Source organism: Cornus florida, unplaced genomic scaffold, assembly GCF_030987335.1.
Source record: "Cornus florida cultivar Cherokee Brave unplaced genomic scaffold, ASM3098733v1 CherokeeBrave_3.0.0_Hap2_Chr05, whole genome shotgun sequence".
Taxonomy (NCBI): domain Eukaryota; kingdom Viridiplantae; phylum Streptophyta; class Magnoliopsida; order Cornales; family Cornaceae; genus Cornus; species Cornus florida.
This window is the reverse complement of record NW_026775575.1, coordinates 87250339-87267769: the sequence shown is the minus strand read 5'-3', so window position 1 is coordinate 87267769 and position 17431 is coordinate 87250339. Positions and strand designations below refer to the sequence as shown.

General features: G+C 32.8%; 1 protein-coding gene across 2 annotated transcripts; it reads right to left on the bottom strand.

Moving 5' to 3' along the window:
* Nucleotide 1: 1 nt before the first annotated feature.
* LOC132307404 (uncharacterized) lies at nt 2–12968 on the bottom strand. 2 transcript variants are annotated; one of them, XM_059805144.1, is made up of 10 exons: nt 12311–12968; nt 12089–12195; nt 10789–10930; nt 10400–10681; nt 10159–10306; nt 6475–7440; nt 6126–6361; nt 5963–6036; nt 2524–2626; nt 2–465 (listed from the first exon to the last, which is right to left on the bottom strand). In XM_059805144.1, exons 2-10 carry the CDS (start codon nt 12142–12144, stop codon nt 403–405), a joined length of 2070 nt encoding a protein of 689 aa, XP_059661127.1. In that variant the 5' UTR covers nt 12145–12195; nt 12311–12968; the 3' UTR covers nt 2–402. The 2 variants fall into 2 exon arrangements, with proteins under 2 accessions (XP_059661127.1, XP_059661128.1); XM_059805145.1 differs by having other exon boundaries at nt 12089–12177.
* Nucleotides 12969–17431: the final 4463 nt, after the last annotated feature.

Below are 17431 nucleotides of genomic sequence, written 5' to 3'. Positions count from 1 at the left end.
ATTAGTAAAAACACTAAACTTCTGTAAATAAAATAAATCAATATTCACTACATGTTGACTGATACACTCAAGATTTACACATGAAATTTACATGTATATTATGGGGCTCAGAACCTCAGACTAGTCGGAAAGGAAAAAAAGAACTAACAAATAAATGAACGAAAGAGATGCAGCAGAATACACAGAAAAAAGAAAAAAGAGAGAAACAGGAGGACAAAAAGCTCTTCCTATGGGATGGGGTTAGGTTAGGTTAGTTTGGTGGTTCTACAGATTTGGTTAGCTGTATTATATCTACAAGTCAGTTTGCAGGTTCTGATTATATTGCATTTGTGATTAGATTTCTCTATGCTTTTGCCAAAATGTATTTCCTGCTGAAGATAAGCTCCCTTGCCCACAACACTGTCATCTCTCTTTTTTTGCTGGATTCATATGTTGTTGCGTTTGTTCCCTGCCTCTGGGTTCAAACTGCAGAAGTAAAATCAACAAATTCACAACATGAATGCTTAATTCAATAACATCAAACAATACAAAGTAACAATGAAGGTTAATTTTTGAGTGGTATGAAAAACAGAAACAGCATTTCATTTCATGCAACATCCACAAGCTCCAACTGTGAATCCATTTTATTTGAATAAATATGATTACTAAAAGCTGGAATCCTTAAGCATTAGACAAACCAGAGACCTCCCTTGGGAGAAATCTCCGTTTGCTAGTTTGAGGACAAAGAAGCCAGTAATTGCAAATTACAAATTAACAGGAAGAAAAAATAAAAAATAAAAATAAAAAGCTCGTTTTTCTGGATGATTCTTCTATTAAAAAACATAAGCATGATGTATTAATACCTTAACAGTCATTTAGTGACTAAAATAAATGCCACAAACTAACCAGAAAAAGGAGTATAGAAAAATAAAGAATAAGAAAAACCAAAAACAAGGATAGATTAAAAACAACTAAGATGACATTTAAGAACAGTAACGCTTTGTTCGGTAGGAATGAAGGAAGGGGGGTGAAGAGAAAATAGGAAGGAATGAACAAACTTCCTTTGTTCGGTAGAGAGTAGACAATTAGAGAGAGGCTAATAGGAGGGATGAGTCATCCTTCCTCTACAAATTTTCATCCCGGAAAAGGAGGGAAGACAAGTGGTACTATTATGGAAGTTTTGAATTACAATACTATCCTAAATTTACAGTACTATCCTCTGTAAATTACAATATTATTATAAATAGCGACGACTATAATGGTAAAAACAATTTAAAACTCTCTTTCCTTTTCTCCTAACGAACACAATAAATTATGAGTTTATTCTCTTCTCTTCCATCAAACCCAACAAACAGTAAGAACATAATCTCTTGTCTAGGGATGTCTCATCCATCCCCTTCTTCTTTCCCTTCCATCCAATTTTTTTCTTTCACACCGAACGAAGCCTAAGTGAACTCCATTTCACGGTTTCATCCACCTAGCAACCTGATTCTTGGACTGCTAATAATATGGGTGTTCTTTTCTTGATTCTACTGGTACATTCTCTGCATGTTACCCCATTAGAATTCTAGATATGACGCTATCTGCTAGTTAGTTTTGGTGAAAATTCGTTGCCCCTAGGGGTGTGGGAGGAGGCGGGTATTATATTTATCGCTGGCAGAAGAAAATTTTACTTGTATTAAGACTACATTTTCCCCCCTTCCTTCACTTTGCCTTTTGCTTTTATTCCTTAGAAGTGCCCATCTTACTGCATCACAATCCAGAAACTTTCTCATAGGGGGGGCCAATATCCGGTCCCCTAACCTAACTTCTTTAAAATCTTCTTTTTGAAGGGATAAGAAATTTCCTAAGCTACTATAATTCTTTCACACTATAAAATTTTGATTATTTATGCCATCATAGAGTCACCACCATTACTTTGAAATACTCTAATTTTTATATTTTACAACAAAAAAAAGAATTCGATGTCATTTTCACAATATTTTACAATAAAAGTATGTTAACAAATTATTTTATAAAATGTTTGGAGATGTCAGTGGAATCATTAGTTTAGGCGTTATTTTTTTTTGCTCTTCTTAAATATCATTTTATAATTTTTTTAGTAAGAAAATTCTAAGTATTGGAGGAATACTTGGAACATATTCTATTTTCCACTCTTCTATCAAGGAAGTTATGCCCATGTGCCATGGCTAGTAATCAAGTGGACCATATTAATTGAAACAAAATTATAATAATGTTTTCTCTCACCAACAAGCTCCAGTAGCAGCAATTTACTTCTTACATAAGAATAAAAACAAACCACACAAAAGATGGAAAATGGCTAGAATCCATATACTGTCAGCAAAAAAGATTCACCACCGAAATAAATCGTGTTGGGATATCATAAGTTATCACTTTTTGATATAATGAACAAGATATGAAGAAGGCATGTCTTTGAGCTAGTATGTAGCATCAATAATTATGTCACATTGAGTCCACCTATCTTCTTTAAGTGAATGAAACAACTTTAACATACAATGATGTTTGCAAAAAATGACAACTCACCAATTTTTGAGTTTTACGTGTTCTATAACTAGAATCTGCAGACGGCAATCTCCGGGCTGGGTGAAATAGCCTTTGGATGAACTCCTGTACATGATTATATATGCTGCAAAACAATTGCATTTAAAATAAGTTAGCAATCTATTGACTAAATGAGCAATGTCCAAAGGCAGAACAGAAAAGAAAGCACTGGAACTATTCATGAGAATGGGTTCTTCCCATTATATGATTCATTTAGGTAAATTAGGTTGCAAATTAACAATTAGAAATTTCTCTATAACACTTCAATGAAAGTCAAATTCAAATGCTAATAAGTTTCACAAAAAGGGTTTAAAAGCAACATCAAGGTATAATGATCTTTTCAATGACCTTTAAGTGAAATAATTATCTTTCATAATCAAGCATAAAATAAAACACCTAATGCCATCCCTCACTTTTATATGTCATACCAGCATTTACACGCTTAGAATGACTTTGACACCAAATGAACATTTATATTTAAACGCTAACCGTGTTTGAGCAATGTCCAAAGGGTTGGCTCGTATGGAATTAGTTCTATGGTGAATGGGGATATGATCTATTACAAGAAGTCTAGTAGAAAAATTTATAGAGAAAAGGTCATCCTGGTTCAAGTGATATAGGATGCGTAGTGTGACTAATGTAGAACATGAAGAGAGAGGAAAGTAAGAAGATAGAAGAGAAGAAGAGAGGAGAGAAAAAGAAATCCATAGTTCAATACTCAGGGCCCGTTTGGCATAACTTTTACTTCTACTTTTACACCAAAGAAAAAGAGAAGTAGAAGCCATTACTTCTATTTGGCTTATGTGTTAGTGTTTGAGAACTCCATTGTAGAAGAGCTTTTAATGCTGTAAGAGTTTTTTTTATCTGTTTGGCAAAAAGTTTGCTAAAGCTCTTCTACTACTAACATAACTATTTTGCCCTTCATTCAATTTATCAAATTTATCTGTAATAAGCCATACCCATATATATAATAATAATAAATAAATAAATAAACTACAAAAACTATTTTGCATTTTAAGAAATTTCGTAACAGTGTCTTAATATGCCATTAAAAAATCAATCAAATGAGCATTTTTACCATGTAAACCAATGAAACAAGTCCAAAACAATGGTCTAAATAACAAAATTAAGTTATTTTTTACAATGTAAACCACTTCTACCAAGTTATTATTTTCACATGTTGATGCCCATAAAATGATCTAAATAACAAAATTAATTATACTCTAAAGAAATTATTCGTACGGTCAATTATTAAATTATTTTTCGTTCCTTATTTTTTTTCAACATAATATATATTTGACTTATTTTGTAATTGTTTTCTTCTATAGTGTTTTGATAAATTAAAAAATGGAAGGAAACAAAAAACAAAAAACAACGCTTTCCATATAAGTTCACTTTTTCCCAATTCAATTTTGAGGTGAAAAAAAAAAAAAATTTTAAAGAAGGAATTCTATTTTCTTTATTTTGTTGGCAATGGTCGTCCATCTTTTATTATGCCTTAGCCTTGGAGATTTTTTTCATAACCATCATCAAGTAAATCATATAATATATATACACATATATTATCTATATATACATCCACAACTTCACAAGCAAAACAGAGACAAAATAAAATTGAAGGGAAAAAGCATATGATGGATGGTAATGAATCTGAGAATAGGCACAAATAATAATAATAATAATAATAATAATATTCAAATTACAGAATGCAACAGGCATATATATATAGATATATATATTGTTCTCATCATTTAGTGGCTTACTTAGGATTCTGCAATTTAATGATTTATTGGAGCTTGAACAACAAAGAAGAGAAGCCAAACAAGAATCTTCTTCTGGGTTTCCCTCCGGTTGAATGCTCTATCAGATTAGTCTTTTGAGTATGAAGGGGATATGTAACGAATTTTTTCTTTTTCTTTTTGAAAGAGAGGCGAGAATGCAGAGGCGAGATCTGTAATACTAGGGTTTGGAAAGAAAAATAAAGGGACTTTTATAGGGATACGCTTGGAATTATATTTTTTTTGTTAGGTAATAAAAAGGATATGCTTGTCATTTAAAAAGTTTCATTAAAATACCAAAACTCTTTCCATGTTGTTTCAAAAGAGCGTTTTTTAAAACGCTGGGGGTCCCTAGCTTCTTTAAAATGCTTTTCCAAGGACCCAAAGCTCTTCTAAAAAATTTGCCAAACACCGCTCAAAATAGCTTTTTAGTCCAAAAGCCAAAAAAAGCGTTTAAAAAGCCAATCCAAACGGGGCCTCAATATTATTCAATAGTCATCGAAGGTACCTAATTCAATACATACGTCTATGCATATATAGGCAATACAAAGAACCCTATGGTCCAAAATAGCTGCTGCAAACATAAAAATTCAAAAATGGTTGCCATGCAAGTGAAACATATAGCTGGCCTATGTTTGGTGCCGTAAAATAGCTTTGCTCAGTCCAACTTAAATTAAAAGACAGAAGACCTAATTCACAGGCAAACCTAGCCATAATACTAATTAAAAAGTAAATACTGCAAAGCTAACACTTATTTATTATAATCCTAAAATATATAGAAAAACTCAAAGTCTATCTGTCCTTGCCCATTTTCCAAGCATAGGAGAGAGTCATGTGCAATTAATGTGTATGAGCAATGTCCTGATCTCCATCAATTAGGTACACCAAAGAGCCTTGCATTGAACTCAACTTAACCTAACCAAAACAAAGGCAGACAAATTTTCAAAAGACCTGATGGTAAGAAGACTAAAAGAAATCTCCACAACTTAATGGTACATGACTGCGGGCAGAAATATTTGCATGACAGCCATCTACAATGAACTCAACATTAACCCAACCCAAGAGACAGCGGCCTATCCTAACTACAGATGTAGCTACATGAATCATACTCCCCTTTACCACTATATACAGTGACATAATCTCTTCAACCATACACCATCGTATCTCGCTTAACCAACTTTGTTTTAGGCCATCGCCCTAACTCTTGAGTGGGAAAACAAAGCGCCTCATTGCTAATACTGTGACTCCACCGTTCATATTTGGAGTAAAAAGGGAGGTGTTTTTGTTGGTAAAAGTCAGAAGTGCTAAAAAATTGAAGCACCTTTTCATATTTTTTTGGATTCCATTGCAGCCAAATTATGATAAGACCAATTTACTAGGGCAAAAAAAATGCTCACAGTGAGCAGCTGTCCCAAAAATAACTAAATAAACCTTGTTCCAGACTGGGTGAATTATGAAAAGCTCAGTTGAGAACTGAATGAATGGGAATTTGAGGGTTTGAGAATGATATCAATGATGTCATGTCAGAAGAATATCAAATAAGAGCATAAGAATTATAAACTTGTAGAATAAAAATGAATTAGTTAAATGTACATATGAGAACCAAACTACAAGTAAAATGCAAAATAATAGAAAAATCATACCTAAGGCGGTGCCTATTGCAGGCTGTGAAGAAGGCAACAAAGCCATTCAAAATGCTCCGGACAGCACGAAAAACCTGGAAAAGAGAAATGCAGTGAGTAAGCCATTTATTTAACCATTTAACACCTGCAAATTACACAACCTCTAACATATAAATTACACAACCTGGGAGAAAAGGTCATTCCAAAGTGAACGCCACATGGAAACCTCATATGCGCTCACAGCCTGGGCATCTGAAGTGAACTGGAATATGCTACTTGCAAACACCCATATGTCTCCAAGCAGATCATATATGCATGTATAGATGAAGGCCATTAAACTGACCAATCCAAGGAGCAGACGAACCGGGGTATAGAGTATTTCCCAAACAATCCATAACATAGGGTATATGACGGACATTGCTGCATTCCAGTACAAGTAAAAAATACACTCTGTTAATAAGTTTTGTGAATTGTATGGTTGCTACCTAAAAATAACACAGCAATGCATAATTCAATTCAGCTGATTAACCTACCAGTGTTCCAAATAACTGATATGATAAACCACACAGGCACCAGTACAATTTCAACTAGGTTCTCCACTAGACTGAAAAAAGAACCAATCACAATCCAAAAGACAGAATAAAGATTCTCCACTATTTGTATGCACATATTCCAAAAGGGAAGGAGAAAATCCATGAACTCCACAAGCGGCCCTGCCATTGGCTGTGTGAGGATTGAAAGAAAGGACCGAATAGTACGTGTTATCATCAGGAACCACGTAATCGCCTTCTCAAAATTATGAAGAAATAACATAGTCCCCAGATACTTAATCCTGGATACCATCTCCCATGTTTCTATCCATGCAAAAAGAGGCCCACACAGACGAGATGCAGTGGCCTTGAGAACTGGGACATTTTTGTATAAATCATAAAATCCAATAAGTACAGTGACAAAAGATATCATCACATATAGAGCTCTTGCCAGGGGGCACATCCATGGGCGATAAAGATGGGAAAACCCTGGGTATGACTGGAGAAAAATAACCCAGGATGGAAGCCCAGACTCTAATAATGTAAGTAATCGCAAATCTGACATAATTATTTCCCTTAATTTAAATGGCAGATCACGGTCATTAAACCGAAACAAAATTAAAACATCCCTGTACTGAGTATCTTCAACTGCATCTTCACAGTCACTAGCATAAGAGGTCTGAGAATGTGTTGGCGAATCAAAATTTTCACGACGTGTTTCTTCCGAATATATATCAACCCCATCTCCAGCACTAAATGATTTTATTACTTTTCTTCTCTTATAGGGCCCGTCAGGAGGTGGTGGTGTGTGTGCTGTACTTGTCGTCCTGTTTTCTATGTTTAGATCAATACTGTTACCAAGGCAGCAATGAGATTCATCCTCATCACACACATTATCAATGCAGATATTCCCATCATCATCATTATTACTTTTTGGAAATTTTTCTTGAGCATCATAGAACACCTCTCCTGTACAAGTTTCAAACACAAAGCTTAAAATAAAACTGTTCATTGCAATAAAAATTTCACAGGTAGTGCTGGTGCCAGGGCGCAATCAAATGGCATGCATTAATAAAATTAAAACCTACCAGTTGGGAAAGTGGATTGAGAGGATTTTTTCCAAACAAGCTTGCATCAAGTAGACAAAAAAAAAAAAAAAAAAAAAAAAAAAAAAATGAAAAAAAATAAATAAATAAAATAAAATGTATATACCAGTAGGTACTGTTGACTAGCTAATTGGCCTTTTTCTTGTATGGAAATATCTTTTCATTCCTTGGCAGGATACACGAAATGGGAGCCCCTTCTTCCACAGATATCTGTGCCACAAAAAGCACAGGCAGGGAAGGCAGCTGCTCCATGAACAGTTATGTGTCACACAGTCATTGACACAACACACGTTAACACATTAAAAATAGCTTCAATGCTCCTCAGTTTTAGTAGCTTCTGAAATATGCCAGGAAATGTGTGGCATATTGTTTCAGAAGGCAATAGCATATAAGATATGCATACATACTGTGTGAGGCATAAGCCTTGAGGTGTAAAAAGAAATATATATGTATTCACAAACAGAGACAACAGCGATAAAAAAATAATAATAATGAGAACAATGTATCAATCATATTCTACAATAGAAGAAGCTATGAAGCATGGACACAGACACGAGACACGGGTACAACACGACACGGATACGATGATACGGCAAATCTCAAAAAAAAAGGACACGGACACGGCAAGGATATGGCAATAAAATAATAATATAATTTATTTTTATATAAATAAAATTAAATTTTGTTCAATTTCTTTTATCTATATTATTAAACATGATATTTAAGTCCTACTATTTTTATTAAAAATAAAATAAAGTTGTACAAGCCCAAATGAATAAGAATGTCTTTCTATTCCAAAATAATCCAAAGCAATTCTTGTAACCAAACAACCACTAAAAGGGATAAGATTTGTATCTGACACTTCTATATCTTTCCATACTTCTCTCTCTTTCATTGACACGTCTGTTCATTTTGAAAGGTCTTCTTCTCCGGATCTTTCCCGTACTTTTCCTCACCAAGACCTCATTGAAGCACAGGCCCTGAATCGACTCATCGGATGAAATCAAGGCAAACAACTCCAAACGATCTGAGCCAAGATTTCATTCTATGTATGTATATATGGTTGTATTGTATCATTTTACAATTTATACAATGACTTGTATGTTAACTCTGATCTCTCTCCATATTCTTTTTCTTGTGTGTATTATATGTATATACTGGATATATACTCGATATACATCGTCTCGTACTATATGTTATTAAAAAGAAAAAAAGAAAAAAAAAAAAGAACTCTGATCAACAGACCGCCGTGTCTTTAGCCGTGTCCAGACGTGTCCACAGCCGTGTCCGTTGCAATTTTTAATAATAAAAAATTGAGACATGGATTTAAGGTGTCAGACAAGTGTCCGAGCCTCGGATACGCGTGTCCGTGTCCGACACCGGTACCTTAGGCTAAACACACGTGTCGGTGCTTCTTAGAGAAGCAGAAAGAAAAAAAGAAGAAAGAGTTTACGAAAAAAAAAGAAGAAGAAGAAGAAGAAAGAAAGAAAAGTAGAAAGAGGTCACAATGAACAATAATTTTTTGTAACCTGTTCCAGGAAGCATATGCCTTACTCATGTATGGCTCAAAACAGAACTATGTGTATTTCTTACCTAGAGGCTAAGCTTTAAGGTCCTTAAAAGTTCTATTAGAACCTTTTTTAAAGCTAGCTTTAGGACATAACCCTCATACGCCTTCCAAAACATTGTCTCTATTTGTTTCTACAGTGTGAGGCCACAATAGAATTATTCCTTAACCTTATTTGACAAATTTGATGCTTTAATGACCAAAGTTTCCTTATTTATTAATAGATAAAGTAAAAGATCAAAGGTATGTGCTAGTTCTAAAGTTTCCTTTGACGCTTATATTGTGAAGTCAACCCAAAGGAAGGAGGCAAATGCCTCAAAAGGCATAACCACAAGGTTTAACTCAGCTAGGATGTGGAAAGGAAGATATAAAGACTTAAATTACGTTGACTGTATTAAAGACAAGGAAGAGAGTGTCCGTAAAGGACGATGAGAACGGTGTAAGAGTTGTTTTAAAAACTTGTTTCATCAGAAAAATCATAGTAGCAGAGGTCAAAGGGAATACGTAAAGGAAGAAAACAGGAATTTAAGACCAGATGGAATTCTTATAAAGGTTCTTGACTTACTGATGATGACACAGCAGGCTGGTTGAATGGTTTATTAATGAGATCCTACACACTATGAACACGCTTGAATGTGTTCGGGGATTATGCAGCAGTTGCAAAATATACTCTCAAGCTTTTGATGAACAAGTGAAAAAAGCCCTTTCTATTTTATTTTATAAGTTGATCTGCTAGTTCACACAAATCTGAATTAAGTTATCATGAACGAGCCACATGCACCTCAAACACATGCATACAAGTGAATGCATGCAAGTGCATGCGCTCATTTTCCCACAACAAAGCACATAAACAACAGATATCCATGTGTCTCCATATCTAAACATTGAAGTATTTCCATGTTCAAGACCCAAAGATAACATTGAAGCATCTGTCACATTCGTGTCCATACACTAATTAAAAATCAAAGGAGCTGCTTTTTCAAATCAAATTAAAAGTATCTTTAGAATGAATACCTATGACAGAGTCCAGATGCTCTTTTAAGAGAAACTGCTCATAGTGTGTTCCTGGAAACCATGAAGATATGCAATTTGCAGCTTGTGCTATGCTCTCAAATTCCCATCTTTTCACGCATTTGGCCTCTATGGCCAGAGATGTATCAGTCTGCAAGAGTTATGAAAATCATTGAACACAAGTACTCATACCATACAATCAAATTGCAAACGGAATATGGATCACTGAGATGCAGGAACACACCTGAAGTTCATTCAAATAATTGATACCACGAACATCACTCCATGCAACTTCAAAGACAATAAAACCATATAAGGTCCCGTGCAACTTGCTTTTTGAAATTAAAGAATTCCTCAGCAAGGCTCTCTTCCGAGATAATGTTGCAGCATCAATCAATGAGAACCATCTTTCAAGCTGTTTTGATTTCCTTGTGTTTGATTTAGAACTGGAATTAAACTCGAACAATTCTCCACGCACCTTTCTCTCCTTCTTTGATTTAGTGTTTGCAAAGGGGGATGACCTGGACTTTAGATATATATATAGGGAGAGAGAAAGAGAGAGAAGTCAATTTATTATGTAGTCATATATTATAATAGGAAAGTTAAATTGATACTAAAGATGTTCATTGCAACCTTGGTAACCATCAATTGCCATATGTGTGCAGACCGTGAGCCAAAGTCTTCGAGCCATGGCCGATTGTCCACCAAGATATAGAATTTGTTAGTTTCAGGAGCCAGGAAGAGGTTAAGAAGTGAAAGATAAGACTGCAAGTCCCTGCATAACATAACAGAAATCTCAACTTTAGTAAAAGGACCACTTATAGGACATTTTAACAATCCTCCATAAATTTAACATCTTTGATGGATGCATAAATTGATCTTGCTTTCAGATAAGAAGTAAATACGTGTAAAGCTACAACTCAGTTTGACTAAACTTAAGAAAGCGGTTCTGGGACGGGTAAAAAAACCATTTTTGGCCATTCAGTTCTATCCAGAGTCAAATCCTCTGTTACTTAAGTGGCCATCTCATCATTGCCCACCAGCTTGGTTCATGTACATGTTCTTGTAGCACCTTCAATTTTTATTATTAAGCCTTCCCTGATGGTGCATTCATCTGTCCAGATTCCAGATACCAGACTGAATCCAAAACAAGCAGCTATTTTTCTGATGTTCACAACTTTCTTTTTGTTGCAGAGAAATTATCAATGTCTAAAACTCATTAATACTTTCCTCAACCTTTTTGCAATGATCATACTCAATTAAACATTGACTAAAGTGGGTAAATTAATACTACCTAGCTATCAGTTTTGACTAACAACCTTTCACCATCCAATCCCTTTAGAAAATTTGCAATTTTCAAGGTTAGTAACACAAACTAGAAACACGAGCAGTTTGTCTACAAGCAAAGCCACACATAAAATATTTATTCTATCCAGACTAAGGCTTAAGGCAAGACTAATGACACTAAACTTCTGCATACCATATTTTTCTAGAAATTATGACTTGTTATACAGTAGATTGCTATAAGAAAATATTTACATTAAACTGAAGCAAAAATTTTCAACAGTGTCCTGACAATTTTGTATCATCATCAATCTTCTTCCATTTAATATGTATGAACTAAAGAAATTATCCAATTAAAGTTGTAACATTTCCGCCATTGGATCAAAATCTCCAGAATTCACAAAAGAGTATAAGTTAGCCTAAATTTCCTTACCCACAACAACCCCAAATTCATTCTACAATGTTCACGCATATATTCCATGCACGTTTAAATTGAAATGAATTTTAATGATATTTTTTTTCCCTTCATCATTCAAAGTTCAGGGTTAACCCCTAACACATGAAAACGAACAATTTCCAATTTTTTCCCGTAAAATAAATCAATTTAAACGTAATTAAGATAATTAAGGCAGGCGATGAACAAACTTACCCAATTTGCAAACTTGTTAAAGGGAACACGCATCCGCCATTGTTGCCTTTTGCCATAACTCAAGTTTACACCGAAACCACCGCAAACCGCTGTTCAATTATTAACCGCTGTTTAATTATTCATCACAACAGTATAGAGCAAAAATTTGAGAGAAAAATCAAACAAATTATAGAGCAAAACCAATATAGAAAGAAAGAGAAGAAATGAGGTGAGAGAACCAACCTGGGAGTTGATCAGGAGAGTTCCATGAAAATGGAGAGAGAAACAGAGAAGAAGAAGAGGAGACGAAGACGACAAGAGAAGCACCGCCGAACTTCATAACAAAAAGGGGCCGCCAAGTGAGAGAAGCGTCGGAGGGACACGTTGAAAATCAATTGATCAACGGACAACAACACGAGACACGCGCATCGATATAAATTGAATGAATGACGGAACCATACGCATTACACCAGACACACACATATATATATGTATGACGGATAGATATAAAACCAGAAAACCTCTCTCTATCTCTCTGTGTGTATATATATATATATATATTTCTCTCTTTAGAAATGAAAGAGAATTGCCTTCGATTGTAAGGCGTGACGAGGAGAGAGAGAAGTTCCTCTCGTCAAGACACGTCTAAATCGGAGACGGGACGTAATTTAATTTATAGATAGATAGATAGATAGATAGATACTGGAATAGATAGAGATCTCCGTTTGGGGAAAGTATAAAGGGTAAATTTGTAAATTCGGCACGGGATCCAACTCATCTTCTTGCCAGCTTCGTCCTTGTCTTTGCAGTTTGTTTGCAGATAGTTTTGAACACAGAACAGAACAGAGGTCGGAAGGCCAATAAAGCTAGGAAATAAACGAGACGCGGGCGTCTGAGGAAATTACTCGGTGTGTTTCGTCTATAAAACACCGGTGTACACCACCACATTGGACTTTGACCTTGTCTGTCACGGTGGATATTTATTATTTTAGATTTTTTACCTTTTTCGTAGCTAACTCTATCCTCAAAAAATTGTTCCATTTAGTAAATTTTTTTTGTTATATTGGTAGGGAATTAATTATCAAATATATCCACAAGTATAATTGGATATACTTCTTATAAGTTCAATGCGACAAATTGTAATGTTATAAAAATAAAAAATAATATTTGACTAAATTTTTTTTTTTAAAGTTTTAGGATGAAGTATAAATCAACTCACCCCTAACTCCCAATCCCTTGTTTGTTAACCCACAAATAGATTTGAATTTTGGGTGCAAGAATTTGTTCATAGTGAAACATATAAAAATTGGAACGATACGTAGGATTTACACCATCCTCACTAGTGATGTGGCCCAATAATAAATGAGATGCCATATTTGATTACTAAATTTAATATGATGAGTAAATACCTACTTATCAAATCACAGAAATGATGATTTATTATTAGTCCATATCACTAGTGAGGACAAATACCATAATTGAAAGTGACAAAATAGTGTAACAAACAATACCCAAAAAGATTATATATAAACTCTTAAATAACTTCTTTAACTAGCCCATATTTTTATTTCAAAACTTTTGCAATAAAAAAAAAATTACTAAACATGTTTACGGTCAAAACAAGAACAATAAAGAGCAGAATAAATTCCTATTGAATATACTCAACCATGCGTTATTTCAATTTCAAATCAACACAAAAATAAGACGCAAAAGCGATGGCCAAATAAGGCCTAAGTTTGGCAAACCACTTGCATCCATTAAACTTATGTATCTTGTGTTGGATGGAGTTAGTATACTCTTATTATTAATAATATATATTTTTTGTAATGTCTATTTTATAATGTGTGTGTATATATATATATATTTCAAAAGGTAATAATGTATATAATTTATCTAAACTTAAAGAATAGATTTAAGTTTATTACTAGCTTTATTTCTTAATTTAAATGCTATTGGTGAGAAAATTAGACTTACATGGTTTGAAAAAATACATCATAGACCTAGAGACCACCTATTAGGGAGACTAGTTAGGTATAGGATACAAAGGCGACCAAAATTAACATATGACTAGAGTATTAACAAATTAAATATAGCATGCAAGATGACACATCATATAAAGAATTGAAAACATATAATTTATGTGATCGATCCTTGTCATATAAGATTAAGACAATAATTATAATGAAAATTTTATGTGGCCGACTCTGGTCAAATTACAAAATAATAATTTTAAATCAATTCATTTTTTTAATAAGAAGATTATAGTTTTTTTTTTTCCTTAAATTAAACATTAAATTCCATTATATTCTCAAAATCTATTGAACCGAATTCTTCTTGTACGTGTGGAAATGAAATGATTGTTTTTTAATTCTTAGATCTAATTTAAATTATTAAATATAAGTTAAGTTATACTCTTTAAATAATAGAATCCAAATTCATTTTATTTTTAATGTATCAAGTCAATTATTATTATTTTTTTTGGAAGCCTCAAGTCAAATTAGAAACACTTCAAAATTCCACACGGTTCCACACAGTAACCGCGAAGGGAATTGGATAAGATGCGCTGTACGCGTGAAGTGCGCCCACTTTAGGACTTCTTCATCCACAGGAGGCAGGACCACACCAACCCCACACGCCACTTATGGTTAGACTGATGTGTGCTTAACACAACACTTCAGATGACGATGGGAAATATTTGGAAAGTTCTAAAAACTTTTAAAGATATGATATTTGCAATACAACAATATATATATATATATATATAGACACACACACATATATTAATATTTATAGTATTGAGTGATCGAGCATGTAACGACAAAAGAATGAACATTACATGGGTTAGAGCATATGCCGCAGCAATATATTAAGATATATTATCATATTAATATGTAAAATTATTGTGCATTTTACATAACTATTTTAGTATTTTTTTTTCTCATTTCTCTTTTTTATTCCATTAAATATTGTTTATATAATTTTTGTGTAAATATGATGTATTATAATAGATTTATACAAAAAAAATTAGATTATTTATTTTTAATTTTGGTTATTTTATATTTTTTGTGTAAAAATATATCCCCGATAACAACTTACAAACGTACTTAATATAATAGGATTAATTCGTTAATGGAATGAGAAACAAGGAGGACAAAGAAAATACGATGATGTGACTGTGTAAAATACACGTGACGTGAAATTTACACATTATACGTAATCGTGTATATTTTACACAAAAGAGTATTTTAGTAAATTAATAACATTTGTAAAAATTATATAGGTCCAGACATGACATTGGTTAGTTGTTATTGAGGAATTATTGTGCATTTTACATAACTATTTTAGTATTTTTTTCTTTTCTCATCTCTCTTTCTTATTCCATTAAATATTGTATATATATTTTTTGTGTAAATATGATGTATTATAATAGATTTATACAAAAAAAAAATTAGATTATTTATTTTTAATTTTGGTCATTTTATATCTTTTGTGTAAAAATATATCCCCGATAACAACTTACAAACCTACTTAATATAGTAGGGTTAATTCGTTAATGGAATAAGAAAGAAGGAGGACAAAGAAAATACGATGATGTGACTGTGTAAAATAGACGTAACGTGAAATTTACACATTATACGTGATCGTGTATATTTTACACAAAAGAGTATTTTAACAAATTAATAAGATTTGTAAAAATTATATTGGTCCAGACATGACATTGGTTAGTTGTTATTGAGGAATATATTTTTATACAAAATATATAAAATAACTATTTATAATTTGTTCTAATTTTAAATAATTTAATTTTTTTTATAAATTTATTATAACACATCATATTTACTCAAATAAGGGTGTTCATACTCGAGTTTTTATTTCCTTTAAAATGCACAGATGCACCATATGGATAACACACCCCTTTAACTTTCCAAGATATGGTGGAAAATGATTGGAGTTTTGGAACACCTCACACCTCTTACCATTCAAAGACAACGAAAAATGATTGAATTTTTTAGTCATGCCTATTTTTGTTGTCGATTGGGCCCATACACATTGGTGCCATGTCAGTATCATCCCCGCATGATACCACGCCATTAGAAGACATGTGGCACAATGTGTGGGCAGGCCTGTAATTTGGCTATAACTTATATTTATTTATTTGATTATCGGATTCATATAACGGTTATGAAATGAAGATTCTAACTCATATCTTAATTATTTTTTCAAATTTTGATTCGTATCAAAGTCGAATATCATAGATAATTAATAGATATGTATAAAAACTTAATGATAAATAATTAATATATATAACATACATATGTAATATATTATAATGTAATTAATTTATATATATATAATTTTAATCAGAGGATCACTATACCTTTAATGCATATTTAACGATTTTTTTTTAATTCAATCTATATTTGAATAATCAAATCGGATTCAAATTCTAATCACTATACCTTTAATACATATTTAAAGATTTTTTATTTATTTAATTTATATTTGAATAATCAAATCGAATTTAAATCAAAATTTGATCCATTAACATGACTGTGTCCCGAATGCTAAAACAGCCTTTCCAATGACTCAATGGAGTCCCTCTCTGATATATTAAAAAGTTTGTCTGCCTCTCTAAATTTAATTATTTAAATAACATATTCTTAGAATAAAATTTTAATTTCATAGAGCATGCCTATTAGTTTTACATGTCAACAATCATAATTTTCTACTACGATGCTGTTTTAATAGAAAATTCGAGCTGATAATATTCGCACTTTTTAACATCATAATTTTTACATTTTATTCATTTTTTCAAAATTTGTTCATCTTTCGTAAGACTATATTCGGTTGCATAAAATTATAACTTTAGAATTAAAATTGGTCGAATTAAAAAAAATTATCAAAATTTTCTCCAATTCGTAATTTGCTCCAATTTTAATTCCAAAACTATAATTATATGCTTTTTTTTTTTTTTTTTTTAGTTAGCACCAGAAACTCACCTAGGTAGGGTCCCTTCGGGACCTATCCTTGATAGGAGTACTGACCGATTGGATGTCCTATATGTATATGCTTGCTGAACATAATTTAAGTAAATTTTACACACACACACACATATATATATATATATATATATAATACTCCTATATAAAGTGAGTTTGGACACATCTGAGGCGAAAATCATGGAGATCATGGTAGGTCCCAATCAGCCGTTCGCAAAAATCAGGAGTGTGAATAAAATAGTAGGAAAAGATATAACAACTCTCTCTATTATAAGAATGCACATGCTATGCTAACATCATCACTTGAACACCATATGGGAACTGGTGAAAGTGTGTCAGAGAAAATGAAAGATAGGAGTCCAGC